General features: G+C 40.9%; 1 protein-coding gene across 2 annotated transcripts in view; it reads right to left on the reverse strand.

Annotated features, from left to right (window-relative positions):
* The window catches only part of FMN1 (formin 1), a 156,729-nt gene that overhangs the window by 18,246 nt on the left and 111,108 nt on the right, over positions 1-27,375 (reverse strand). For both annotated transcript variants that reach the window (XM_081886468.1, XM_081886467.1), the window contains 3 exons: positions 25,471-25,530; positions 24,514-24,634; positions 10,396-10,488 (listed from right to left, as the gene is read on the reverse strand). In XM_081886468.1, coding sequence (XP_081742594.1) covers positions 10,396-10,488; positions 24,514-24,634; positions 25,471-25,530 — 274 coding nt within the window. The remainder of the gene's footprint in view (positions 1-10,395; positions 10,489-24,513; positions 24,635-25,470; positions 25,531-27,375) is intronic.

Raw genomic sequence — 27,375 nt, forward strand, 5'->3', positions numbered from 1 at the left:
TTCCATTCATTTTAATGGATCTGAATAGCACTTTTTGAAAAGTAAAGTGGTTTAAGAAAGCTCCAACACCAGACTGGAGATCACCTCAACAAAATCAGGCAGGGAGACTATTTGAGCAGTGGGTTGTCTAGCATATTAATGGTATCTCTGCTCTGCTCAGAAGTCCACCATTAGGTGCATACACTCAAAATTAAAAAGGTAAAGGACCCCTGACAGCTAAGTCAAGGCACAAATGATTCTGGGGTTGCGGTGCTCATCTCGCTTTACTGGCCGAGGGAGCTGACGTTTGTCCGCAGAGATTTTTTCTGGTTTATGTGGCCAGCATGACTAAGCCGCTTCTGGCGAAACCAGAGCAGTGCACGGAAACGCTGTTTACCTTTATGCCAGAGAGGTACCTATTTATTTACTTGCACTTTGACATGCTTTCGAACTGCTAGGTTGGCAGGAGCTGGGACCAAGCAATGGGAGCTCACCCCGCCACAGGGATTCGAACCGCCCACCTTCCGATTGGCAAGCCCTAGGCTCAGTGGAGTAGACCACACTCAAAATTAAGTGATTGCTAAACTGGACAGGAAAATAAAAATGACACAAACTCCTGCAACTTTACCTTCCTGCCCACCAGAATCACTTAGATTTGCCAGCTGCTGCATCAGGAAACAGAGTGCACAAAATGTGGACCAATTTACAATTCCTGTCCCATCCAGCCAGATCTCCAATATGTGGCAGGACAGCTCATGTATACAAGGCCAAATTCTGGATGACCAAGTCCTTGACAGGTACTCGCCCGATATGTAGCATGATTAACCCCCCCCCCCTGAATCATGGTCCTGATCCTTCCTGGTTACAGTGGTATCTCTGGTTACGTACTTAATTCGCTCTGGAGGTCCGTTCTTAACGTGAAACTGTTCTTAACCTGAAGCACCACTTTGGCTAATGGGGCCTCCTGCTGTTGCCGTGCCGCCGGAGCACGATTTCTGTTCTCATCCTGAAGCAAAGTTCTTAACCCAAGGTACTATTTCTGGGTTAGCGGAGTCTGTAACCTGAAGCGTCTGTAACCTGAAGCGTATGTAACCAGAGGTACCACTGTATTTGATTATTTAAAAACTCTCTGTGTTGCTTATGATCAACTAATGAAATGTCTATTTTTGTTCCCAAGTCCCGTTCCCCCCAGCATGGGGGAATTACACTGGTGTGGCCCAGCTGTACCAGGAATTGGCTGGCTAAATCAGAGAACTGCTAAATCCTATCTTGCTCATCCTTGCTCATCTTGGGTTTGGATTGCTCCCTTAAGATGTCCAAGAGACCTGCAGGTATACGGCAGTATACAAATTCTATCAATTAATTAATTAACAACAACAACAACAACATTTTTAAGGGGCAGTGTTTAACAAATCTTTAAAATGACAGGTTTTATATGTGCAATACTGTAACCTAACCTGTTTTCAAACCAGTGTTGCTTTGATGTTTAAGAAGTGTACATATGTAAGTATAGTGTATACATATTTGTGCATGTGGGTGTGCAAAGGGTAAGATACTACTCATTTTGGAAGTCTTAACATTTTTCAAGTCCACGGTACATGAAATCTTGAGTATTCACATGCAAAAACACTGATTATATTTATGCATTCAGCCCACAGAACAAATTCAACTGTTTATTATCAGAAGTAACACAAGGAAACTAAGAAAATATGCTCTGTTTAAAATAGGATAATGTTGCCTATATATTTGTCAAAATAATGTTGAAGTTTAGTTTACTAGGTATTATGGCAGTGAGGCCAGCTAAGCCAGATATTATATATTCATTTTTCTTTGGTATCTTTCAATATAAACGACAATCTTCTCTCCCTAGAAATTTGCTTTTGAAAGACAGATTGTTTTACTTAAAGAAAACTTCTGCTTAGAAGATGAAAGATGATATTTTAAATTTTGTTTTCAATTAATATATTCTTTAGCAACACTTCACTAAAATATACTGGTGCTAACAGAATACCCCACACGCCTCTAAATTTAGATTATGCTGAAAGTAATGTTTTTCTAACTGGAAACTGCAAAAATCTAATTTTGCAAAAATATTCCCATGCAAGTAGGTTAAAATGACATTAATCTATCATTCCTTTTTCAGCTGGGATTACAGATAATAACTTTTAAAACACATTCTTATTAAACATAACAGAAATGTATGCTAGTATTACAAACAGAATGTCATTGATTCATACTTCTGAGATTGCTAAGCGTACCCAAACAGTTTAAAAAACTTGAAAATTTGTTTTAATCCCTTTTAAACTCAGTAAATTGAAACTAATCTATTCTGCAGGCAGATTTCACATTTAAAATCTTCTAGCAAGAATTAGAGAAAAAACATAAAGATCAGCACATTCTAAGTACGGGGTAATATGTTCAAAATTATGATAAATGATGGTCCATAAGAATAGGAAACAGGTCTTCTCTAAAACATGAGACTGTTATAAATACCCAGCTAACAAGTAAATTGGTTTATATATCCAGCCTGATTTGTAAAGAATGGGTCGTTGTATGTGTGTGTGTGTGTGTGTGTGTGTGTGTGTGTGTGAGAGAGAGAGAGAGAGAGAATGCATAGGGGCAGAATGAAACTAATTTTAGGAAAAAAACATATGAAAGTGAAGGCTTGAAATGTTTTAGAAGAGAAAAACCACAGCATTACCTCCTCCTGTGGGATGCTAACAATGATTTATGAAGCTGAGGTTATTTCTTCACATTGAGCTTTGCAAAGATTGGTTTCACATGATCAGGTAAAAATATAGGCATGCAAGATGTGCAGCAGACTCACAGATCAGAACATATGCAAAACTATGTTTTCCTAAAACAGTTAAAAGGTGGAAAGGATATAAAAAGAACCAAGGGCTTTCATTTTCATTTATTTTCCCTCCCTCATTAGGACATTCTCCTTTTATGAAGTTAAGCCACTTCTGGTGGTCAGGGGCAGAGGCTCATTGTAAATGCACAGCAGGATAGTGGCAAAGCAGAGATTAATTCTTCATAGATTTATATAGACTTTTCCCCACTGTTAATTGCTTTGTACCATTTCAATGGTGCTTATGTTGCCTTTTTTATTGTTGGTTACTGACTTTATTCTGGCATATGGTGGTTGGCGCCAAGTCAGAAAGTGAGCATTTTATACCAGAATGAAAACTGGATATTTGACAGTTTCTGAAAGAGAGCATGGAGCAAAGAAGTTGTGCGACAAGATTTATAGCATATTTTATATGGAGCACATCTGTTTCTTTGCTCATTTAAATGTATATTTCAATCACAGTGAATAGATTAAAGGCACAAATGGATATGTGTGTGAGTGTGCGTTAGGAAAAATAAAGAACTGCAGTACTCTGTTTTTTTAATCCAAGTGTTGATTTTTTGCTTAGAGAGTCAGAAAGCAATATCTGAGAATATTCAATGTTAGAAATGGTTTGCAGCGGCTTTAATATCCACAAAGATGCTGGCCAGATTGTGAATTGCAGCTTAATATACAAAACCAGGCCACAAGCAAATGATCCTGCATAATGTTAAAAATGAAATTAACATGTGAGTATATTTCTATTCTTTTCCTTCAGAATTTACACCTTTAAAGCTGCGTGCATTGATGCTGACCTAGAGAAAGGGCTTGGTTATACCAGTGGTCAGAACTGCGCTGAACAGGGTTGCTGTTTTTTAGTTCAGAATATAGCCATGTCTGAAACATCATAACTAGATTGAAACTACCTACCCAAAGAGTTAAATGAATTATGTAAGCCTCTTTACACTTGTTTCTCCCAGTAGGACTTTCTTAGACATCTCATTTCACACTTTGGCTAACAATATAACCAGATGCAAATAAGGTACTCACAGTATGTCCATGTTTAACTTGTATGGAATTCATAATTGGTAGTAAAATCAAGTAATATTTACTATGTGTGCGCACTGGATCTGTGTATTCCCTGAATAACAAGGCAAATTGGGCTGATTGAGGGCACACCCCCATGTTCCCAAGTCAGAGCACACCATTAACAAGGCATGTCGAAGTGGATCAGAAGAAGTCTACATGATTTCCACGTCTAGGAAAGTAATTGGAAGACTCTAGACCAAACCAGGCCACTGAGGGTAAAGGTAAAGGGACCCCTGACCATTAGGCCCAGTCGTGGCCGACTCTGGGGTTGCGGCGCTCATATTGCTTTATTGGCTGAGGGAGCTGGTGTACAGCTTCCGGGTCATGTGGCCAGCATGACTAAGCTGCTTCTGGCAAACCAGAGCAGCGCACGGAAACACTGTTTTCCTTCCCGCCGGGAAGTGCTTTCGAACTGCTAGGTGGGCTGGAGCAGGGACCGAGCAACGGGAGCTCACCCCGTCACAGGGATTCGAACTGCTGACCTTCTGATCGGCAAGTCCTAGGCTCTGTGGTTTAACCCACCAGCGCCACCCGCATCCCGCCACTGAGGGTACTACTTGTCTAATGAAATTGTCATCCTAGAGACAAAACAGGGATGTTGAGGGACAAATGTCTATAGAAATAGGATTTGGCAATTTAGTGACCTTGATGAGATAGGGACAACATTGGCTCTCCACACCCCCTGACTCTATTCTCAAACAGTTCTCCAGTGAAAGGTAGTTGCTGACTAAGGCCTTGGGATCTCATTTACCTTTTCTGTATCTTCATGAAGAATGTAGGCTGAATATTAATGAAGGATTTATATCCAGTCACCTGATCCCTGTTCACGAACCAGCCTTCCTAATCTGGACTAACAAATGCGCTCATGGACATATGATGGTGACGTAGCAGACTACGGTAAATGGTGCTTGGGCTGCAAGAAGGCTGATCGCCACATATTCAAAAATCATATATAGGCGTCATTGAGGGATTGTTAGACCACTGTTAGACCACTGTGAAATAGTCATTCCTTCCCACTAAACAATACTCTTAGGCAGTACTTCAGAATTTTAAACATGGAAAACCTGAAAATGAGTTTGTATAAGTCTACTGCATTTAAAATGAATAACCACATAAATGAATAAGGGTTATAAAGAAGTTAATCCATTATGGCTTGAATGCTATACATCTGTGTCTATGGACATGAATAATTCTGATGTGGTCTGAGATAACTTCTGTTATCAAAAGAATAGTTACTTCCTGGTTGATAAGGACAGCAACTGCCAAACCAGGTGGTTTAAATGAGTTAACCTGTACTAATTTGTTCCCTTTATGTACAACATAACTGTGAAGAAGTAACTGTAATGGTGTCTATACATCTGTGTCTATGGACATGAATAATTCTGATGTGGTCTGAGATAACTTCTGTTATCAAAAGAATAGTTACTTCCTGGTTGATAAGGACAGCAACTGCCAAACCAGGTGGTTTAAATGAGTTAACCTGTACTAATTTGTTCCCTTTATGTACAACATAACTGTGAAGAAGTAACTGTAATGGTGTTAGGACGGCTTCCTTTTCATTAGATTGCAAAATTTCAATTAACAATAGCGTTTGCTACTTCGCAAGGCGAGGTCCATTTCATATCCGGATTTGTGTACACTGAGTCTCTTTCTACAACTGCACACAACAATTACATGGGCAAATAAACATTCCTGTTGAAAAGAGAATCTCAGTATTATCTCCTTGTAAGATTCAGTTTTGCTGTTGAGAGCAGACAGTCATATCCTATCCCTGGCACTACTAACATTTTTCCAGTCGCCTGCAGCTGTTGCAATTCATGGCCATGGAAAGAAAGGGGAAACATGCCTGAGCATGAGGCAATGAAAATCAGGATCACAATAAATGTTTAGCAACAAATGGAATTTGAAAAACATGGAAATTATGGTTATTCAAACACTGTTTCACTAAAAACATATGCCATAGACGGAAAAATTGATGAACTGTGAAGCATATTTCTGATTATTTTAAATTACTATTCCATTATGTTTTTACCACTAATTAAAAATATCCACTAATTAAAAATAGTAATGTGGCATATCATGCTTTGGCTATCAACCATCCAGGAGTTTCTTCCCAGATCAGTCCTTTATGAGTAAGAGCAGCTGGCCTCACATATGCTAACATGTTCTGCCTCTTCTGTAACAAAGAATAGAAAGCCATTTTGTTTTCCCTAACATGGAGGTTATGTGTGAATGTTATGTATGCAACAGCAGACCAAACGTACAAAGAATAGGTGAGTAAGCAGCAGGGAATGCTTAAAGAAACGTATCATTAGACTATTATGGGATATTTCATTTAGGGTTGAGGCAAGGGAGAGTTAAGAATTCTTTTCCTTACTCAGGTTGTCAAAAGTAATAGTTGATTTTTCCAGTAATTATCATTTCTCAACTTTTATAGAGATGATTTTTTTTAAACGTACTTTTGCTCTTAAAAAAAAAATACCTGCACACCAGCATATCCAACAAAATAGCAAGATTTTCTCTCTCATGCACAGCCTGTGCTAATGAAACACTTCCAATCCCTTAACAATAGCTAAAGTACTGGGAATAGGTGGTCTGCATAAGCTTTTACTAGGTAAGATATTTAGCCTTATTACTACAGAGAAGGTATCCTGCTCGCAGGAAGACAGACACTTGAACAACAATCAGTAAAGCTGTAAACTCCTGCACTAGTGGAAGGGAACACACAGCCTTTAAGGGAGACGTGACCAACATGGTGCTCTGCAGATCCTGCTGGACTACAATTCCCATAATCCCTAACCACTGGTCTGGTTGACTGGGGCAAATGGGAGCTGGAGTCCCACAGCGTCTGGAAGGTACATTTGCTACTTTTGCTTCAGGAACTGGAGGTGAGGAGCTGAAAACCTTGAATACTTGTTTTAAGTCTAGCAACAATCAACACTATGCTATTCTCAGCAAACCACTGAGCTGAGCTGAAATTTTGAGAAACTATTTTAAGATTAATGTAGTGTGGTCCATCAATGAACACATTTCTAGGCACAGGATAGTAATACGCGGAAGCAAGATTCTATTGCATAAGTGAATAATTTGAGGGGGTTCATCATTTTCCAACTTCATCACTGTCAAAATCAAGAGAACCATGATTCTCTCACGCTTCCTGGGGCGACAAACACGACAACATCCATGCAATTAACAATTGCATGAAGGTTGTAAAGAGCGGGTGCAAGGGCCCCAATCCAGATCAGGACTAGAGAGTGGGGGCACTCTCTATTTATTCCTACCCCATTCCTAGGGCCCCCAAACCTGCTATTTCCTCTAAAGTGGTGTAACATCCATTTTGCCCCTGAATAATTTCAGCATGACAGTCCCTTTTAAGCAAACCTCGCTTATCATAGAATACATTGTGGGGAGACAAGTTTATCTGTAGAAAAAGGCTGGGAAATTATGAACAACTGGAGGTAGGTTTTTCCCATGTGCTTTTTCTGATTATTTAGGGTTGCTTAATTTGAACAGAAGGCTGGCTCAGAGTTTAGTAGAAGGCAATATATATCAAAGTGTGCGAGACTGCTGGTGTTAATGTGCACATATACACAGCGCTTTCTCAAGCTCACTTACTGCTGGAGCCATAAATATAAACTGCTAATTAAATGAGATGAAAAGACCACCAGAACAGACATACCTGTGACTGAAACAGTCCTACTGTGGAGGCCTTCCCTTGCAGGAACCCTGCTAAGTTTATGGGGGAAGCTTAATATATGTATTACATTTTCTAGAAACGTATCATTAGTGAGGGGCAGGAACCTATGATGAGATGTATATAGTTTAGGGTTGTAACCCACTGCACATTTACACGGGAGTAGATCTTACTCAATACAGAGTGCAATACACTTTGTTTTGAATTTGGGAAGATTATAAAGCTAAAGTTTCAGGTCTCTTTCACAGCCATATTTGTGGAAGAAAAATGAAATTGTAAGACTAGCCACTCACATAATCAAACTGTGCCACCATGCATGTGATTTCTCAGGCATTTGGCAGTAAATTGCTGAAGACTTTTTTTTGGAGATACTGCCCGCTTGGGAATATCAATTTCCTTGAATAGGCACCGCAAGTTACAATTAGCTCTGCTTTCCCTTACAAGAATCTCGTAGAACTGCTGTGACAATAGGAGATCTGTGTTCCTAATTGTAGTTTGTGATACTCAAAAGTGCAGTCCAGAGAGAAGGAGCATGCATTAATGCTATTGACTTAAATACAAACAAATTTTACTTTTTATGGAAGAAGGGGCATCAAATGATAAATGAGGTACAAGGTGACTCAAGTGTAAGGTAATACACACTGGGGCAGAAGAATCACAGGGAAACTGATGGGGGTCTTAACCGGCAGTGACTAACCAGGAAAGAGATCCTGGGGTAACCGATTTAAAATCCTTGATGTGCAGCAGCAGTGCCAAAATGCAAAATTCATACTAGGGTTACTAGGAAACCTATTAACACTAAAGCTGCCAGTTTTGTAAACCTCTTAAACAAATCTATGGTGCCTTTGGGATATGGTGTACAGTGCTGGTTGCCATGTCTTTAAAAAAGAAGAAGCTATCACAGACCTGAAAAGGGAGCAAAAACAGCAGTCAAAACGCTGTGGAGAAAGTGGACAGAGAGGACTTGTTGTCTGCTCAACAATAGAAATTGATAGGTGGTAGATTTAGGCTAGCTATGGGAAAATACTCCACAAAATAAATGTATGGAATTTGCTGCCCCATTATGTGGCACAAAACAGCACTGTCTAGGGACACGAGCAGAGTTCTTTTGAGGAAGGTTTTGAAATGAACTTCAGGGGCTCACAGAGGCCCATCTGAAATGAGGTGAGTTTTTATAGCTCCCAGATTCTTCTCCTGCTTGGATTTAACTCTGAGATGGAGAACAACTGCTGGCTTACTGAGCTGAGTCAGAATAGACACCATTTTGGCTGCCAAAGCCCATGAAAGCTTCTCAAAATGGGCCGCAAGCAATGCAACAGAGTTCAGTTGCCTTATTATATTTCATGCACTGAATTTAAGAGGTGTAGGGGCAAAATATTAATGATGCTGGGAGGAAAGCTGCTCCCTGTGAAGGACCCAGGAGAAGCGGCCTTCTTCCTACCCTTGGGTCTGTCCCCAGTCGGACTGGCACCAGGGAACATATCCCACAAGTCTGAAACAGTGGTCTGTTTTTGAGCACTATTCAAAGTCCTGTGCTTACCTTTACAGTCCTTTACAACTTAGTCTCTGAAGGATCATTTTCTCCCACATGTTTGTGCCCCCATCACCTGCAGTAAGCTGAGTGGCAACCAATAGGACTTTTTAGCTGTGGCACTTTTTCTCTTCCACTGAGATTCACCTGCCACCTTCGCATGTATTTTAGCACCAGGTAAAAACCATTTTTTCCCCATGGCTTCTTAAACACTGGCTAATTTTGATTTTAATTTGATTTGACACCGAGATCTAGCGCCAGTTCCCTCATTGCGAGAAGTGAGGCTACAGGGAACCAGGCAGAGGGCCTTCTCGGTAGTGGCGCCCGCCCTGTGGAATGCCCTCCCATCAGATGTCAAAGAGATAAACAACTACCTGACATTCAGAAGACATCTTAAGGCAGCCCTGTTCAGGGAAGTTTTTAATATGTAACGCTGTACTGTTTTTAACACTTGATTGGGAGCCGCCCAGAGTGGCTGGGGAAACTCAGCCAGATGGATGGGGTATAAATAATAAATTATTATTATTATTATTAATCTGCTCCATGAAGCGTGTTTTGTTATCATCTTGTTGGCTTTGTTTCGCTGTTTCTTGTTTTAATATTATTTTGCGGATTGTAAGTCATTCTGAAGCAATGGTTAAAATCAAAACCAGTCAATGAATCAATCTTACACAAAATATGAGAGATTTAAATGTTAGTAGAGAATGGCACAGAAGAATCTTGTTAGGTAGTCTGCTTCATCAATTTGGCTCCATGACTGACAAAGCCCTAACACATGCCCACACGGTTTCAGCTTTCAGAGTCAGCCCAACATTAGGTAGAATGAGGAGGCTACCCCAGGCAGCAGATCACAGAGCAGAATGAGCGGCAGCAAGGTGTTGGAAGACTGTGAGTGGTATGTGGCCTAACCTGTTGCTCCCAAGGTTTTGGTTTTATATGCTGAGCTCTTATTTTATTGTTCCACACTATGAGATCACACTATGGCTGAGACTAATGAGAATTGTAGTTTAAATCATCTGGAGGGTACCATGTTTACAAAGCCTTTTCTGAGTTATGTAGTGTCTTTGTCCTTTGCATGTAAAGTAAAATTATGGAAGCTAAGAGACCATGTGGAAAATTGTTACAGTACCATCTGAAAAGGTCTCCCTTCCCCATCTGTGTGAAGAGATGGGCACCAGCATTCGGTGCAGTCTGAGCCATTATTAAGAAGAGAACCCTCATGTGGCTGTATAAAGATCACATATAAACAAACGTTTTTTGGAAAGCACATACCTTCCAGGAAAAAAGCTTCCATTTTATCCTTAAAGGGCTGGAGATGTTCTTCTGGTGAGTCTCTGAAAACCACTTTCATCTGTTTTTCGCAAACTGCAACGACAAGTTCAGTGTTACCTTTTAATGAAACTTTTTAACCAACTAAAATAACATTCAAGTATTCTCAAACATTCAAAAAAACCCAATGGCTATTTCATACCGTGCCTTCTATTGTAGAAACAAACAAGAGCATGAATGCAAGAACTGTCTCCTATCAGAACATTAGAAGTATTATTTGAATTCTTTAAGAAAAAAAATGGTTTTAAAGATAGTGATTCTGCTGATCCACATTGGCTGCATTCTTAGTCATTAAAATATCTGATTTTTAAAAATGCCATTCTCAACAGGGAATATCTTAGATTATGGTTAGCTTCAAAATCACAGTTTGCTCCCATGTCATGAAACAGGATTCGTTGTGTATTAACCACCCCCAAATTAGCCCTCATCACCTATATTAAAGTACAGCACCAAAAGACACTAAAAAACTCAACAATGTGCCTTATTTTAGAGGTGTCTCCATGATTCAACGAATAGTTTAGTAAAACAACCCAGATGGCTCAAGCTTTATACTAAGAAGGCATTTTGAAACATTTGGGAGTTATGATTATATTGCTTCTGTGATTACTGAGATCCTGGCTGCAATCCTACACTCACTCACTTAGCCCCAATGAACTCAGTGGTGCTTACTTCTGAGTAAACTTCTAAGGATCAGAGTGCGTATTTTTTCAGATGATTTACAAACAGAAAAGTAAGCAAGGTTCCTTCCTTATGTAATTTACACTCTCACATCTTGGTCCCATAGTCGTATTTTTGGAAATGAGGCTAGTTGACTTACACTGATATCATTTCTATATGTTCCTAGGGTTAAACACTACAGTGGTGCCTCGCAAGACGAAATTAATTCGTTCCGCAAGTCTCTTCGTCTTGCGAGTTTTTCGTCTTGCGATGCACGGTTGTCCATAGGAATGCATTGAAAATCAATTAATGCGTTCCTATGGAAAAAGCCTTCCCCCGACCTCTTCTGGCGGGCGGCATTTTAAAATCGCCCGGGACAGCGGAGGACTTCTCCGCTGTCCGGGGCGATTTAAAAGCCCCTGGGAAGGCAGGCAGGGGGGACAAAGGCTTTCCCGCCCGGCCGCCCGGCTTCGGGACATCGTTCCGATGCCGGGCGGCTGGGGGAGGCTTTCCTGCCCCACCGCCCGGCATCGGGACGATGCCCCGATGCCGGGCGGCTGGGGGAGGCGTTCCTGCCCCACCGCCCGGCATCGGGACGATGCCCCGATGCCGGGCGGCTGGGGGAGGCTTTCCTGCCCCACCGCCCGGCATCGGGACGATGCCCCGAAGCCGGGCGGCTGGGGGAGGCGTTCCTGCCCCACCGCCCGGCATCGGGACGATGCCCCGAAGCCGGGCGGCTGGGGGAGGCGGAATTCCCGCTCTCCCGGAAAGGCAGGCAGGGGGGAGCAAAGACTTTTGCCCCCCGCCCGCCTTCGGAAGAGGTCCAGGACCTCTTCCCAAGGCGGGCGGGGGGCAAAAGTCTTTGCCCCCCCTGCCTGCCTTCAAAAGCCGTCCGGGATAGCGGGAAGCGCTTCCCTGCTATCCCGGACCGCTTTTAAAATGCTGGCGGTGGGGAGCAAAGCCTTTCGCCCCCGCCGGCCTTCCTGGACCTCTTCTGAAGTCCGGAGGGGGGGGAAGGCTTTGCTCCCCACCGCCAGCATTTAAAAAAAGGTCCCCGAGATTTCCCTATGGGCTTTCGTCTTGCGATGCAAGCCCATAGGGAAAATCGTCTAGCGAAGCGTCGCAAAAACCGAAAAACCCTTTCGTCTTGCGGGTTTTTCGTCTTGCGAGGCATTCGTCTAGCGGGGCACCACTGTAGTCTAATACACACATCTGAAGAGAAAACAGCAGATTAATTGATTTGCACTTTGTAATAATTGCATTATCTTAACTTCAGTGAAATTATATGTGAAGAGTGGCAATTAAGGGAGATATGGTGTGGGGATTTAAAGAAAAATAATTATATAAGAAGGAAAATGTTATAGCCAATAGCGATATAAATGATTTGTAAATGAGGTGATGATGCATCAATGCTTATTTGCATGTAATGAGAATACCTCCATACAACATTGTAAATTCTCTTGCAGCAGTATATGCTTAAAAGACATCGAAGACATGCATAGAAGTTACTAGTTTCTTGTGAGTCAGTGATAATCCGGTTAATATTTATTTTACTTAGTTCTAATAAATGGAAAGAGTACCTAGATAAATGGCAGATAGGCACTTATCACTGGTTATATAGGTAGTAATGTGAGAAAAGAACTGAAAGGGAGTGATAAATGCCTGGATAAGGGCTTTAAATATGTGTAACTTAATATATTTTTCAGAGTTATGTGATTTTCAGTTAACAACTCCCCATACTCATTACTACCTATAATTACCTAAGGGAATGGCACAGTTACAATCTGTGCAGCTACTTTTGAAAATGGAGGGGATTAGGTGGAGTTTTGTAAACCAGGAGATCTAATAACACCCACTCATGGGATGTTCAAGTCATATTTTCTTGACAGCTTTTTTTTTTTTTAAATGCTATTCCATGTACTCTGCATAGTGGCTGTAAGTTATTATATAATGGGGAAAGCAGTGCAATTATTTAGTAAGAATTTGAGGCGGACTTGCTTTTATTGCTTTGGGTCGCATCAACCCAAAAAGGATTTCTTCTTCATATAGAGTGTCAGGTACATGCACTGAAGGGAAAGATATGGAAATATTAAGTGATATCCTGTGTTTTCTCAAATTGGCAACAAGCAATGGGGCAGAGGACCCTTACTCTTTGTGCCAAACCTATTCCCTGTGCCACCACGGCAGCTTGGCACGTAGGGAAAGCTATTGGCCTTATCTCAAATGCATTGCAGTTGCCACAGCAGAAGACAGGACATATGTTTCCTCTTTTCTGTTGAAGCATAAGTGGACATCCTATCTATGAAGTATGTATGAAGTGACAGAGGCATGCATGAAGATAGGGTGGCCTGCTTATGCATTGCTGGGGCGGGGTGGGGGGAAGAACTACATCAGTGGGAAAGGTTCAGAAAACAAAAGAGGGACACAATTGCACAATATATATCAGAGATATAAATAAATCAGCATAGTTATTTAATTTAAATAGAATTATAGTACATAGAACCCTTGAGAAGATTGTGAATTCTGTATCTGCTTAAGCTGCTGATTTAGGTGATAATTGTTGATGGGCAATGTCAAGATTCCTACTTTGCCTTATGGTTCTTTATCATTAGACCAGACTTGGACCAAACAGCCCTTCAAATAGATGACAACAAGATGTCCCCTGTAAAGCAGGACACAAGGCCACCTATTTATGGGAGTTAGGCAGAGAAGTAGTTTTGGGAGAAGAAAGAGGATCACAAGGATCTTAACAAACATAAAGTTTCAAACAAATCCATGACACATCACCGTGTTTTTACAAGCTGGTGCAGAAGAACTCCAATCAGAGCATGCAATACATGTGGACCACCAGGAACATTTACTGAAAACCTCCCAACCAACGAAGACTAAAATAGCTCTTTTTGGAAAAAACCACAACACTTCCCCTACAAAATACCCCCCTTCAGTATTATGTAAAATTGATCTTTCTGCCACTTAGTGTTGCAGAAAAGGCATTCCAAGTGTAAATTTGGTATCCTTAAAAATGGACTATAAGTCATTTAAAAATAAACAATTAAAGAAGAATATAAACAGTAGGGCCCGTGCTTGTCCCAAAACACTTCACAGTGCTATTTTCTTAACTGTTTACTTGGCAGCCACCAATGCTTACAAAAGAGCATGATAAAATGGGGGGGGGGGGGGGAGAATGCAGCTTCCTGAAGAATATATCTGAAGAGAGAAAAGCTTCTCACCTTTCAGTCTGATCCCAAAACTTAAAAATTGAAAAACTAATGCAGCAACCTACAAATCAAAGTGTCCAAGTAAACTAAAGACAACTAAGGTAAAGGATCCCTGGATGGTTAAGTCCAGTCAAAGGTGACTAGGGGGTTGCGGCGCTCATCTCACTTTCAGGCCGAGGGAGCTGGCGTTTGTCCACAGACAGCTTTCCGGGTCATGTGGCCAGCATGACTAAACCGTTTTTGGCGTAACGGGACACTGTGACGGAAACCAGAATGCACAGAAAAGCTGTTTACCTTACCGCTGCAGCGGTACCTATTTATCTAATTGCACTTGTATGCTTTCAAACTGCTAGGCTGGCAGAAGCTTGGACAGAGCAACAGGAGCTCACCCTGTCCTGTGGATTCGAACTGCCGACCTTCCGATCAGCAAATTAAATGTTCATATATCAAATTTGACTATGAAATTCATTGATGTGAGTTTTAAAGCTTACATGACTTTTGCAAAGAACCTGATTCCATTCATATTTACAGTGGTACCTCAGGTTACAAAACACTTTGGGTTACAGACTCCATTAACCCGGAAGTAGTACCGCAGGTTAAGAACTTTACCTCAGGATGAGAACAGAAATCGCATGGCAGTAGCGCGGTGGCAGCGGGAGGCCCAATTAGCTAAAGTGGTACCTCAGGTTAAGAACAGTTTCAGGTTAAGAACGGACCTCTGGAACGAATTAAGTTCGTAACCAGAGGTACCACTGTACTCAAAAATAATTGCCAATGACTTCAGAAGTATCTAATGATACTTTTCTATATTTTTATGTGGGATTCACTACAGAATGCACTGCATATTTATATTCGATGGTTGAAAATATTAATGGAAGCAAACATATGTATATCAATATGGAATATTTAAAGAACTGACAGTCTTAATTTCATGGAGACTTGCTAAGTAGCAACATGGCATAAGATCAGGCAAGGGAATCCTTTGTCCTTGAGCAAGTTCTTTTCTTTACAGCCTGGGAGCAGCAGAACCCATCAGTGATGGAGAAAATGTCCAAAGCATGCAGCCCAGTTCAAGATGGAAAGGTAGGCAGTATCTCCCCAGACAAGTAACTTGACCCTTCCCTTCACTGCTAGATCCCTACTGTTATTTCAAGGAAGATAATTTTGTTACTTGAATGGAAATCAAAACTAGATCTCATACTGGAAATTAAAAGAAAGCTGCAATACTAAACATGCTTACTTGAAAGGTAACCTTATAAAATAAATGTAGTTTATTTTAGAATATATTGGTTCAGGGTAGAAGCATGTCATGGACTGGCTGGCTGGAGAGGAGTGGTGGTGGAGGACTAGCGGGGAGAACTCCCAAAGGAAGAAGGCTCAGAGCTGGGGATTGTTGGCTGGATGATGCTAAGTGGTCAGAGGGAGAAGAGGAACTGGGAGGTTGTGCGGAAACTGAAGAGGCAACAGGGTTTTATAAGCAGGAAGAGGCTGTGGCAGAGAGCAGTCCAGAATCAGAGGCAGAAGTGGAGGCTGGAGAGGAGTGGGCCCCAAAGGCCGAGATTGGCAGGCTGCTCAAGAAGCCAGGGGGTCTCCTCCTGCTTCGACCAAGACCCCTCCCTGTAGGTCTTCTAGGACCAGACAAGGTATGAAGAGGTCAGAGCAGAGACAGATGCGTCAATGGGGTCTCAGACTGCTTGGGAAGGACCTGGGGGAGAGGAGGCTTAGACAATTGTGTGAAGGCAGGGACCTTTGGTCTTCACAACTATCTCACTGTAAGGAGTTGCTGTGTTCACTAGGCCTGGCCCTCCTGAGCTGTTCATTTCTTTGAATAATGACTTAACTTCACTGATGCCGTATGAGTTATTACTGACCTGCTCCTAGCACCTGCCCCTGACAAAGCATTAATGCGAAATATATCATTTCTTTTTTTATTTCAGCAATGTAGGTCCTTGTGCAAAGCTCTCTTCCTCATACCAAAATGCTTTAAAATGAGGACATCGGGCAGAGATGTCTTACCTCCCTTGCTGAGGGTCTTGGTCAAATCACAGCAGCTAAAGGAATAATGTTGTCATTCACGAAGGGAAAGAAGCATGCATGTTCAATGTAAAGGTGCATACTTATATTTATCCTAGTCAGTTTTATTGAGGAGTGGGGTGACTGTTTTGTTTAAACTGAAGATAAGGAAGGTTCTAAAGGAGACTGGATTCTTTAAAAAAAACAACCCTGAATACAGGCATGAAATGACTTCCTCAATGGACTCTTAGAGAGGTCTGGAAGGAACTGTTTCTGCTAATGACTCTTCATGCTCCTTTCCAGTCTTCTCCCTTGATAATGAACCGTACTGTAGTAAACAGTCGTTCCTCATCCTGTGCCACACTGGAATGATGGCTAAGGAATTATGGCTAAGGGCAGATCTGAGGATTAAGAATCCAACTTGAAAATGCAACACTTTTTCTCTGGAGAGGTTCAAATGACTTTAGCTGGACAATGCTGTAGCAAAGAGTAGCAGCCAAGAGGCCTGGAGAGTTAAAGAAAGAGACAGCAGTGTAAATGGGACACTCTTTCATGAGGTTGGTTGCTACACTAGTGTGGATCTCTGGTTCACGAAGGATATCCTTCCTGAATATGGCCTGTGTATATAATAAAGAAAATACGACTAGCTGTCAAATAGGGGTGCTTCAAAGTTCACTCAACAAACCATGGCCCAAAGAACCTTGAGGTGGGCAGAAATCTGCTAGTGAATCAAACTGAATTCCCTTTGCAGTGGACTGCAATATTCAAATAGTGTATTACAAGAATAGAGCCCTTTAGCAGGCCTTAGCATATGGGGAGAACTCTCTCCCCTTCCTTCTCTAATGTGCACCCTTCCTTCTCTGTCCTGTGCTCCAGCACAGTTTGCCCATTAAGAAGTTTGCCTGAAGACCTTGTACCAATAGCTGCAGCTGTCTCAGCACAGAACACAGGATTAGTTACAGCAGAAAGAGGTGTTCCCTTGGACTGACAGAATCTGGAGCTAGGATTCCATCAAATTCTTTTGGCAGAGCTACATGGAACCTGAAAGGCCTTTAGACAGGACTGACTGATTCCCATACATTTGGCATTACCAAATGTTTAGCAGTCAGAACAGCAGCTTTGCAGTTCAACATATAAGAGCGATGGGGTTTCTTAAGAGAGAGCCCGTTCCAATTTAGTATCAAAAACAACTAGTTAGCATCATGTGCAAGCAGCTTTATGTAATCATTTGCCACAGTACATTTTTAAATAGATTTTCTGGATGCCTGCCGTGTGTCGGCTGCATCAACCTTAAAACGAGTATTAAAATTATCTATACTGCAAAATGTGTATGGAATGTAATGAGAGGCATTCCTTAAAATTCCTCAACTTGCGTACTGTTAGATGTATATTGTGGTTCCCACGGCAAAGCTTAGAAATCATTAGCAAAATGTTCAAACATAGCTTGAGCTGCTGATTAGCAGTTTGCCACTCTCTGCAGATTTAATGGGGTATTTGGCTCAACCTGAGGGGAAAAATCCCCAAACAAACTAAAATATTTACAAAGCTGAGTGTCTCTCGCTTAATGCCTGTTGGGCAAATTGTCTTTTAAAACTCCACAGACACTTGTAAATCTGTCCAAAGAATCATTACATATAAACAAACCTTCATGTAAGGGGTACTGCAGTGTCAATCAGGAGGGAGTTGGTATTTCTAAGTGTCATTTTAAAAGTAAATGTAAAACTAGAAATAGTTCAGTGTTGATAAGAGTGAATTGCTGAACAAATACTAGGACCTACCAGTAGCGCTTATGGGAATCATCCTGACAGTGAACCCAAGTATTTAACAGCATGGACCCCTGTAAACCTGTCACTGATACTATCCTTCATGAATTACACACCAGTGAAAGTTTCTAACAGCCACTACTGTTTGTGTATCTCCTAATGTCTGCTCAGAGCCTGACAGTTAATACCATCACAGGATTGTTAAAGACATGCTTATTTCATAGTCCATTTGAAACCATGTGCCTCCTGGACAGAAGCTTTATAATTGGGACGTTAAACTCAGGGCATAAATTATTTTTCTAAGGAAATAATACTGAAAAGATTGGTATTATTTGTTATTAGCTGCTAGGTTTGTATTATTTTATATGATTTCAACACACATAGCTTGTAATTTTTTTGCTGTTTATAACAATTATTTTTGTAAAAGTGACTTTATAAAAAATACAATTATTTTAAACTGAAAGTAACACATACACCGAGAGTTATGAAAAAACAGAACTGAGCTCAGAAGCTGTCTACATATCTTTTGCTTAATTCCTAAGTACAATATGTCTATAGCAACCAGTTTTTAATGTGATTACTGCCATTACAATCGTACCTCAGAAGTCGAATGGAATCCGTTCTGGAAGTCCGTTCGACTTACAAAACGTTTGGAAATCAAGGCACGGCTTCCAATTGGCTGCAGGAAGTTCCTGAAGCCAATCAGAATCCTCAGAACCTGCACTGGATGTTCAGGTTCCAAATAACATTCGCAAACTGGAACACTCACTTCCAGGATTGCGGCATTCGGGAGCCAAAACGTTTGACTTGCAAGATGTTCGGGATTCAAGGTATGAATGTAGAAGTCTGTTCTCACAACAGGGCTTTTGCACTGTCTCTCTACCAAAGACTCCTGTTGCCCCCCCCCAATGCCTCAAATGCCTCTCCTGAGGGTTTGGAAACCTTCAGGAAAGTTCTGGAATATGGTGTGAGAGGTGGAGGAGAGAATTGCAAAAAAAGAAAAGAAAAGAAAAGAAAATTAAAGAAAAGAAGGCAAAGGTAACTTGTGCAAAGTAGAGCAACATAGATTTAGATTTAAAAAACAAAAACAAATCATGCTTGGGCTTTTACAGTCTTGGTTTGATGAGGCATCTGAATGCAGCCAGTCTCATAGAATCCTTCCACACAGAAATGTCCAATAAAGCTAATGCAGATTTACAGAAGACAAAACTGCACCTGAATTGATCATCACCGCCTATAAAAACTGCACCCCTGTGTCTATGTGAACTGGTCAAATACTTGGTGCTTTGAAAACCATTTTGTAGGACAAAATGACCTAGGACTGGCGCTTTAGGCTTGCATGCTAAATAAATGAATCTCAGCCTGTTTGGGGGTCAGAACTGGTTCAGCATCAGCAGAATACTGGTGCAAAATGTAGCAGATATGAACATGAACGTTGACGTAGTATGGGCTAAAGTTTTAACACCGTTTGAAAAGAGAGATGAAAATTGATCTTTCAAAGTCTACGGTTTAGGCATGATTAAAAGACTATTAGCTTATATATGAAATATTCTGTTTTTCCAATACTGGTTAAACCATACATATCTGGCACTTTTAAAATTAACTTAGGCACACAAACTGGTTAAATTGTGGGTTTCTTGAAAGTTGTTGGAAAGAAGATAGCAGATAAACCTTTGGTTTGATCCAACAGAACTTATGTTCAAGTTAAAGTTTTTTTTTGCTTAAAGAGCTTGGCAAAGCAAAGCAGTATTTGACATCTCGAGTTTTACAAACCACCTTAAAGTATTATATTAAGAAGCATCCCAAAAATAAATCAAGCTAAAAGCAAACAAAACAAAAACTGCTAGCAAAGTTAAATATTTTTCACACCATAGCAACACATCTAAGACTCTGGACACTGTATTTGCTTTAAAGCTATTGTTTAGATTTTGGAAATGTTGCAGCCAAACATTTGAAAAGGGGGAAATGGAGAATGTAACAATTATAAACTGAAATACCAGTAAAGAGCTCTTCACTTGAGTCATTCATAGTTTAATATTACGTTGACTGTTAACTAGAAAAAATCCTTTCCGATATACTGGCTTTGGAACTGTGTGTATTACTGGATATAAAGTTTTCATCATCCTTCTGGGCCAATTCCATTTCTCCTAATTGCTCTCCCCATCCCCAATGTATTTTATGTCTTACACTGAGAAATAACATTCTTGTTCCAAAGCTGGCTTCTCCAACCTGGTGCCCTCCAGGTGTTTTTGGACTACAACTACCACCACCCCGATCATTGATCATGTTGGCTGGGGCTGATAGGAGTCCTAGGAATATAGGAAGCTGCGTAAATCAGACCAATGGTCCATGTAGCTCAGAGCTGCCTATTCCAGAGACAGCTTATGTGGTGTCCTCCAGGTGTCATGAAGCCAGTGTGGTTAAGAGTGGTAGACTCGTAATCTGGTGAACCGGGTTTGCTTCCCCACTCCTCCACATACAGCTGCTGGGTGACCTTGGGCTAGTCACACTTCTTTGAAGTCTCTCAGCCCCACTCATCTCACAGAGTGTTTGTTGTGGAGGAGGAAGGGAAAGGAGAATGTTAGCCGTTTTGAGACTCCTTCGGGTAGTGATAAAGCGGGATATCAAATCCAAACACTTATTTCTTTTTCAGTGGTGGCTCCCTGTTTATGGACTGCTCTCCCCAGGCAGGCATGCTTGGTGGTATCACTATTTGCTTTTAGGAGCCAGGCAAAAACATTGTTATGTACCCCAAGTCTTTGGACCCTAATTCTCTGCATGCCTTTTACTGGGGTGGCGTTGATTTATATATATATATATATATATATATATATATATATATATATATATATATATATATGCAGGTTTTGGTGTCCTCGGGTGTCTTCCCGTGTAAAAGTTGGGGTGTCTAGGCGACGTTTCGACGAGGTCTCACTACTCGTCATCTTGAAGATGACGAGTGAGACCTCGTCGAAACGTCGCCTAGACACCCCAACTTTTACACGGGAAGACACCCGAGGACACCAAAACCTGCATTCCTGTACCCGTGAAAATCTACGAAAGCATATATATATATATATATATATATTACATGTATGGTTTTGGTTGTTTCATCTACAATACTATCCTTTATCCCTTAAAATATGTTTGACTATGTATTAGCTGATATTATATCTTTAAAATATCAAGTGAGAAAACCCAAGTAAAGGATAAAAATACCAGTGGTCCCGTTTGTGTTTGAACTCTTGGTTCTGTAGGGTCTTGGAATTTAAACCTAGAGACTTAGAGAAAAGTCATTTAACTCTGGTGTGAACAGATGATGTGGATTCTTAGCTTCTACATTTTACTTTATTTAGAAGGAATCTCTTAACAGCATTTTGAGATTTGAGTAATATCTCACTATAGCTGAGATCTTACTGCAAAATTGCTTGTCTTCCATCATAATTTGTTTGCTTTTCTGATGTGAAAAAGTAACACCATTTTTCCTTTTCTTTCTTTGTTTACTCACAGAAAATACTTTTGTTATTTTTAAAAAAATTAAATATTATTTGTATGTCCACACCAATTGCTAAGGACAGATCCCACATTTCAGAATGCTCCCTCAAATGAATTCAAGAACTGTAACATTTAATAAGCTAATATAGCCCAAGCCAATCGTATGCAAATCTGGGAACTCATAAACATTAATAAAATCACAACTACCAATTTCACGGTTCCACCATACATCTATTTTTGGATCTATATACCTATAATACAGAGAACTTAATCTTGTCCAAATAACATATACATGAATGACTTTGTTTGTCTGGACTTATGCCTCTTCCAACACATTTTTTTGCAAATCACATCTGTTTCAGCTTTAAGCTTTCACTCGCATTTTGCCAGCAGCCACAGGTTTTTAATGGCTACCATAAACTACAGATGCTCATCAGATCTTTTGTATATGTACTAAAAAACAAAATGCTCTTCAGTTAAAATATTCCATGCAGAATTTTCTACAATGTTATACGGGGGAAAACTTTTATTTATTTATTTACTGTGAATTCCCATTTTTGGAGGTCAGCAGAGCACGGTCTTCACCTCTGAGACACCTCTTCTGGGCAGACTCAATCTCTTCACCAGTGGAAGCACAGAGCACAAGTCCCTCAACCTGGCATTGCTTAGCAAAGAACTACCAGCTAAACACCAAATGAAGCACTGCAACAGTTCAAACAATAACACAATAGAACTTAATGAGAAGATTGATCCCAGTGAGGTTTTGTCTAAGTTGTTTAGGTCTGACAGATAAGCATGGTGTCCCAAACAAAGTTTCTTCCTTCTCTTTCATTTAAACAAGGAACACCTCTAGCAGGACAACCAAACGCAGGGCTGGCACAGCCACCAGGCAGGGTGAATCTGCCTCCCCAGGCAGCAGAATCCCCACAGGCAAAGCCACTGCAGACACCCTAGTGGAGAAGCAGTGGCAGCATCTGCAACCATTTGCAGTGAGAGCTCAATGAAACTGCATGGCATCTTGTGGAGCATGTGAGATCTTGCCAGAAATCGACACAATGCCAACACCGCTTCTCCACCAGTGCCACTTTTCTGCTGGCAGTAGAGCTGGCAGGGCAGGACGTCCTGTTTCACCTCAAGCAGTGAAACAGAATGTGCCGCCCCTGCCAAAATGTGTAGAACCCATGAAATGGAAATATGCCAGAATCTGAATCTGTAGGAATGATGTCTCTGTCTCTAGAGAAGTTCCTAGATGAAGCTTCCCATTGAGCAGCTCTTGTGCCTAGACTTGTGATCTTCTTTGTGGTTGGCAAAATGTCTTCCTTTAGTGAAAATGGCCTGCTCTCCCCTGTCCCCTACACAGAGCTCTCTTGACTAAATGAATTCAACCAAATGCACTTCACTCAGGTTGATAAGGCACATGGAACTTTATGTCCCATGCAAAGCAAAGTAGCATGTATGCTAGAGAAATGCCTGCATAATTTCTATCCAATATATAGTGAAATCATCAGCTGCTGTAGAAGCAAAGAGTCTAACAAACTCCTCAGTTTAAACAGGCTGGAAAAGATGAAAAGTGAAATCAGCATTCTGCTTTTCTTTCTGCCTTCGTTTTGTAACTGTCATTGACATCATAAGCATGTCAAAGTCTTGAAGCACGGCCAACAAGAATGAAATCTAGAGCACCAGGACTACACATTTGGAAAAACAGAAGACCAAACACAGATCACGTTTCAGCACAAACTAGCACAAGAGAGGGCAGGCCAAGGGTTTTACAGAGCTAAGAGATGAGAGGAGATAGAGCATTCATGAATGCCAAAGATGAATAAATAACAATTGATACTTCCTTACCACAGCTGACCTTTGAAACTTTCTTTAAGGGGACTATAGGCTAATTCAGCCATGTCTAACTGGAATAATAAATTATTTTGTGAAGACTTTTATTGTTTAACCTTAACAAAATCCTTTCATTCAATATACATAGAAAGCTCTATTTTAAGGACAGTAAGACTATTATTATTATATAGATTATTCCCTATTCTTAAAGGAGTAAATTTATGCCTTAGTTTACGGGCCCAAATAATTTAATTTTGCTAGTCTGTTAGTTAAAATATCAGTGAAACTTTAGTTTGAGTCATTGTGGCCAAAGCACTAGATGTGAACTTCTTTGTTTCCTTTCCTGGAATACCTGGAGAATAAAATGCCCATATACAAGTAAGGACAATTTGTGTGCAACTGGACCTTCCTCCTCTTGAGTAGCCCCTTCTGTCAAACAGTCAAACCACTCTTCCTTTTAAAAGGGGCCTTTTCTTGGTTCCTTAGGAGTAGAATCTCTCTTTAATCTGCAAGCACCATCTCTAGTTGCATGCAATTATTTTGACTGTGCCCAAACTGCTTATTTTATTCTCCATTACTGTGAACAATGAACAGTCCTTCACATGATTATTGCACATTACTGAACTATTGAGACAAGTATACAGGTTATTGGGCTCATCCATTTGCAAGGTTAAATTCAGAGCCCCCCAGAGAAATTAGAATAAATTTGCTTGGAATTCACACATTTCCTGCAGATTTCCTTTGGGAATGAAGAACTGAATGTGATATTAAGAAAAGTATTTGTCACTGGCTTTGAAATAAGAAGTCTACTCCTGGAACAGAACATTGAACAGCATAACCTTTAAGTTTGGTTTCAGGAATAAGCACTAATAATGGACTGCAATCTCAACCTCACTTGCCTGGGTGTACTGAATTCAATATAACTTACTTCTGAGTAGACATGGCTAAGCTTGAATTGTTAAGCAGTAAGGCTGCAATCTTATGCAAATTTATGGAAGCTTAATAGATTTCAGGGGGACTTACTTCCAATATAACATACAGAAGATTGGCTGCAGATTTTTAAATGGTACCTGGTCCTTATTTACCTTCTAGATCTCTCTTCAGTTTTCTCAAGTCTTTTATTAGGTCTTCAAACTTAACTTGCGATGCTTGGAAGAAATCCTGCGGTTCTGGCAGAGGAAACACACTCCTTTCTGTTCCCGCATCCTAAACAAGACAAGGAAAAAAAACCTGGTAGCTATAATAACAAAACAAGCCATTGTTCCCTAAATGTGAACCTATCAATGTGATCAAATAAATAGAACCAACAGATTGTAAATGCAGCATTTATTCAAGTGGCAGAATGTAAATTATCGTACCAGTCTTTCCCCCTCTTCTTATGTAGTTTAAAGATTCAAGCAGAAAAATAAACTGTTGCTCATATATGCAGCTTATGCACTAAAATTTGTTCTAAGATAATACAGCAAAAAAGAGAGGAAAGGCTATGCAATGTGCTAATGGAATTTTAATATCTGGAGCTGGAATTCTGCACATGGCTTTGTCAAACACAATGGAGAACAGGATGCCAAGCAATTTTCAAGTTGAAACTGCTGGGAGGTGGGCACCAAGTTGAAATCTTAATAAAATAAAATGGAAATCGGGAGGAGGGGAGAGAGGAGCTAATTTATAGAGTACCTAACAGAGTACCCTTGTGATACAAGGATAGCTGCCAAGAAAACTCATGTCAGAAGTGTAGATTTTGACTCAATAACTTTGGCCAAAAAAAAAGGGCAACTGTGTTGTGTCCGGATTATTCTGAATCCCATTTGTATACTTGCATTAACCTATTTTAATTCCCCCCCCATGATCCAAGATACAGGCATACACAGTGGGAATTGCCTATGGAACTGGGGTTCCTGTGGGCTTCTATGTTTTCTTTCTCAAAGGGGAAGTTATTTGCGAACAGAACATCACAAAACCCCTGGATCATGGCTATTCATTCTCTTAAGCAATGTACCAACACACGATTTACCGTAAATAGTGAATGCAACAAAATAATTTACCTTGTCACAATGGCGTAGGTAATATATCACAACATAGTCCACAAGGCTGATATTAGTATCCTAAAAGAGGGGAAAGATTCCAAACAGTAGAGAGGTAATGAGAACACTTTTAGAAGTACTGCCATTTAAAACAAACATACACAGAAAAAGGCCTGTCTCCAATTGTATATTATGTTTAGTTGCAACCAAGATGGAGTGCCAGGAGTCTCTCTGTTCTCCAGCAAGGGAGCAGAGCCTGGTTTGTGTGTGCTCAGGCAATATGAGCTCAGTCAGTAGCCATCCCTGGTCAGATCGAGTTATCTCTTGCCTCAGACCTGTCCAGGGTTCTGAAGGATGTGCCTCTGACCTCACCTGCTTTCTGACCTGTGGCTTTTGAGTGCATACAAGTGCCTTGCCTGTCAATCCTAGCTATCCTGTTTCCACCAGACTCCACCATGGTCTTATCCTTGCCAGGTGGACCCCATATCATATAATGTATTGACTTATACTAACATTTATACTGCACCTTTCTAAAGGTCAAAGATGTATACTATTTTTTAAAAAGTTCCTTACAACAATTTAAAATAGTATGCAAAATTGTAGCAATGTGCTAAATTGTCCATCATTTGGGCTGGTCATATAATACAGGTACTTCCCATGCTGGCAGTGCATCTCAACTGGACCAATGGCACCATCATGGGCAGTATTTCATGCAATCTGGACAATCACCTACCTACTCAATATCTCTAATAAGACAAGGGACCTTTTTGTAGTAACCAAGGCAAATGGCTTTTTGAAGTAACTAAGGTTCAATTGTTGCTGTCTCCAGGACAATGAGCAGTGCCTCAAGCCTAATTGCTCATTCCAGTATTGAACTTCTTAGTCCCCTAAAAACAGTGGTGGAGAAACTGTGGCCCTTCAGATGTGGTTGGACACCTGTAACTTTTATCATCCAGAGCTATTTGCCATGTTGACTGGGCCTGATGAGACTTGGAATCCAGCAACATCTGGAGGACTACATGTTCTCCATCCCTGCCTTACCTAGAAAAAAGAGGAACAACTGGTTTCTTTGCATCAGCAATAGTGTGACAGCAATCACTGGTGCTTCTAGTTGCTCCCAATCCCTAATGTATCAGCTCCATGAGGGTCACTGCAGTTCACTTAGCAGAGAAGAGCAGATGAGGAAGGATGGTGACAATTATCTGCCCATTATCTAGATGTCTGAAATAGTGAGCAGTCTTATGCAATGCAAAAGAAAAGGGCATGTCTCCCTAATCACATGGCATGTTACGTTACTATGTGATTTACGGGACCAGCCTTCCTTAACTTAGTGCCTTCCGTAAGTTTTAGCCTGCAGTTCCCATCATCCCTCTTCACTGGGATGGGAACTGTAGTCTAAAACATTTGGAGAGCACCAGATTGGGGAAGGCGGCAATGAACCTACAGAGGCCAATACAAAAATGTACTGTTCTAAACTAGCAGTTAAGGGACTGGCATGCAGGTTTTTCTGGAAGGGTCATAAGACAGGTTTTAAAGATAAGCTGAAAATGCAGATAGGCAGGAGACTTGGGGCTCAGCCCCCGGTCCACCTCCTAACACCACCCCTGGGATTGGTAGCATAAGCCTATGACAGGTTAACCTACACATGCACCAGTGCTATTATGTTTTTTAAGAAAAAGAGGTTCCGGAGCTCACCACAATCACCGCCCTTGATCTCTTATAATGGCAATGGCACTCACCTGAGAGGTGCCGGAACTGAGTTCCAGCTGGAAAAAAAAGCTCTGATGCTCACCTTCTGACCTATTTACCTCTGCACTACTGCCAGGTGTAACTTGGCCTTTTAAAGGGACTAAAAACCCCTGTATAGCCTATAGGCCATACATTATCTGCCCATTATCTAGATGTCTGAAATAGTGAGCAATCTTA

Source organism: Podarcis melisellensis, assembly GCF_964234715.1.
Source record: "Podarcis melisellensis genome assembly, chromosome: 1".
In the NCBI taxonomy this organism is placed as follows: domain Eukaryota; kingdom Metazoa; phylum Chordata; class Lepidosauria; order Squamata; family Lacertidae; genus Podarcis; species Podarcis melisellensis.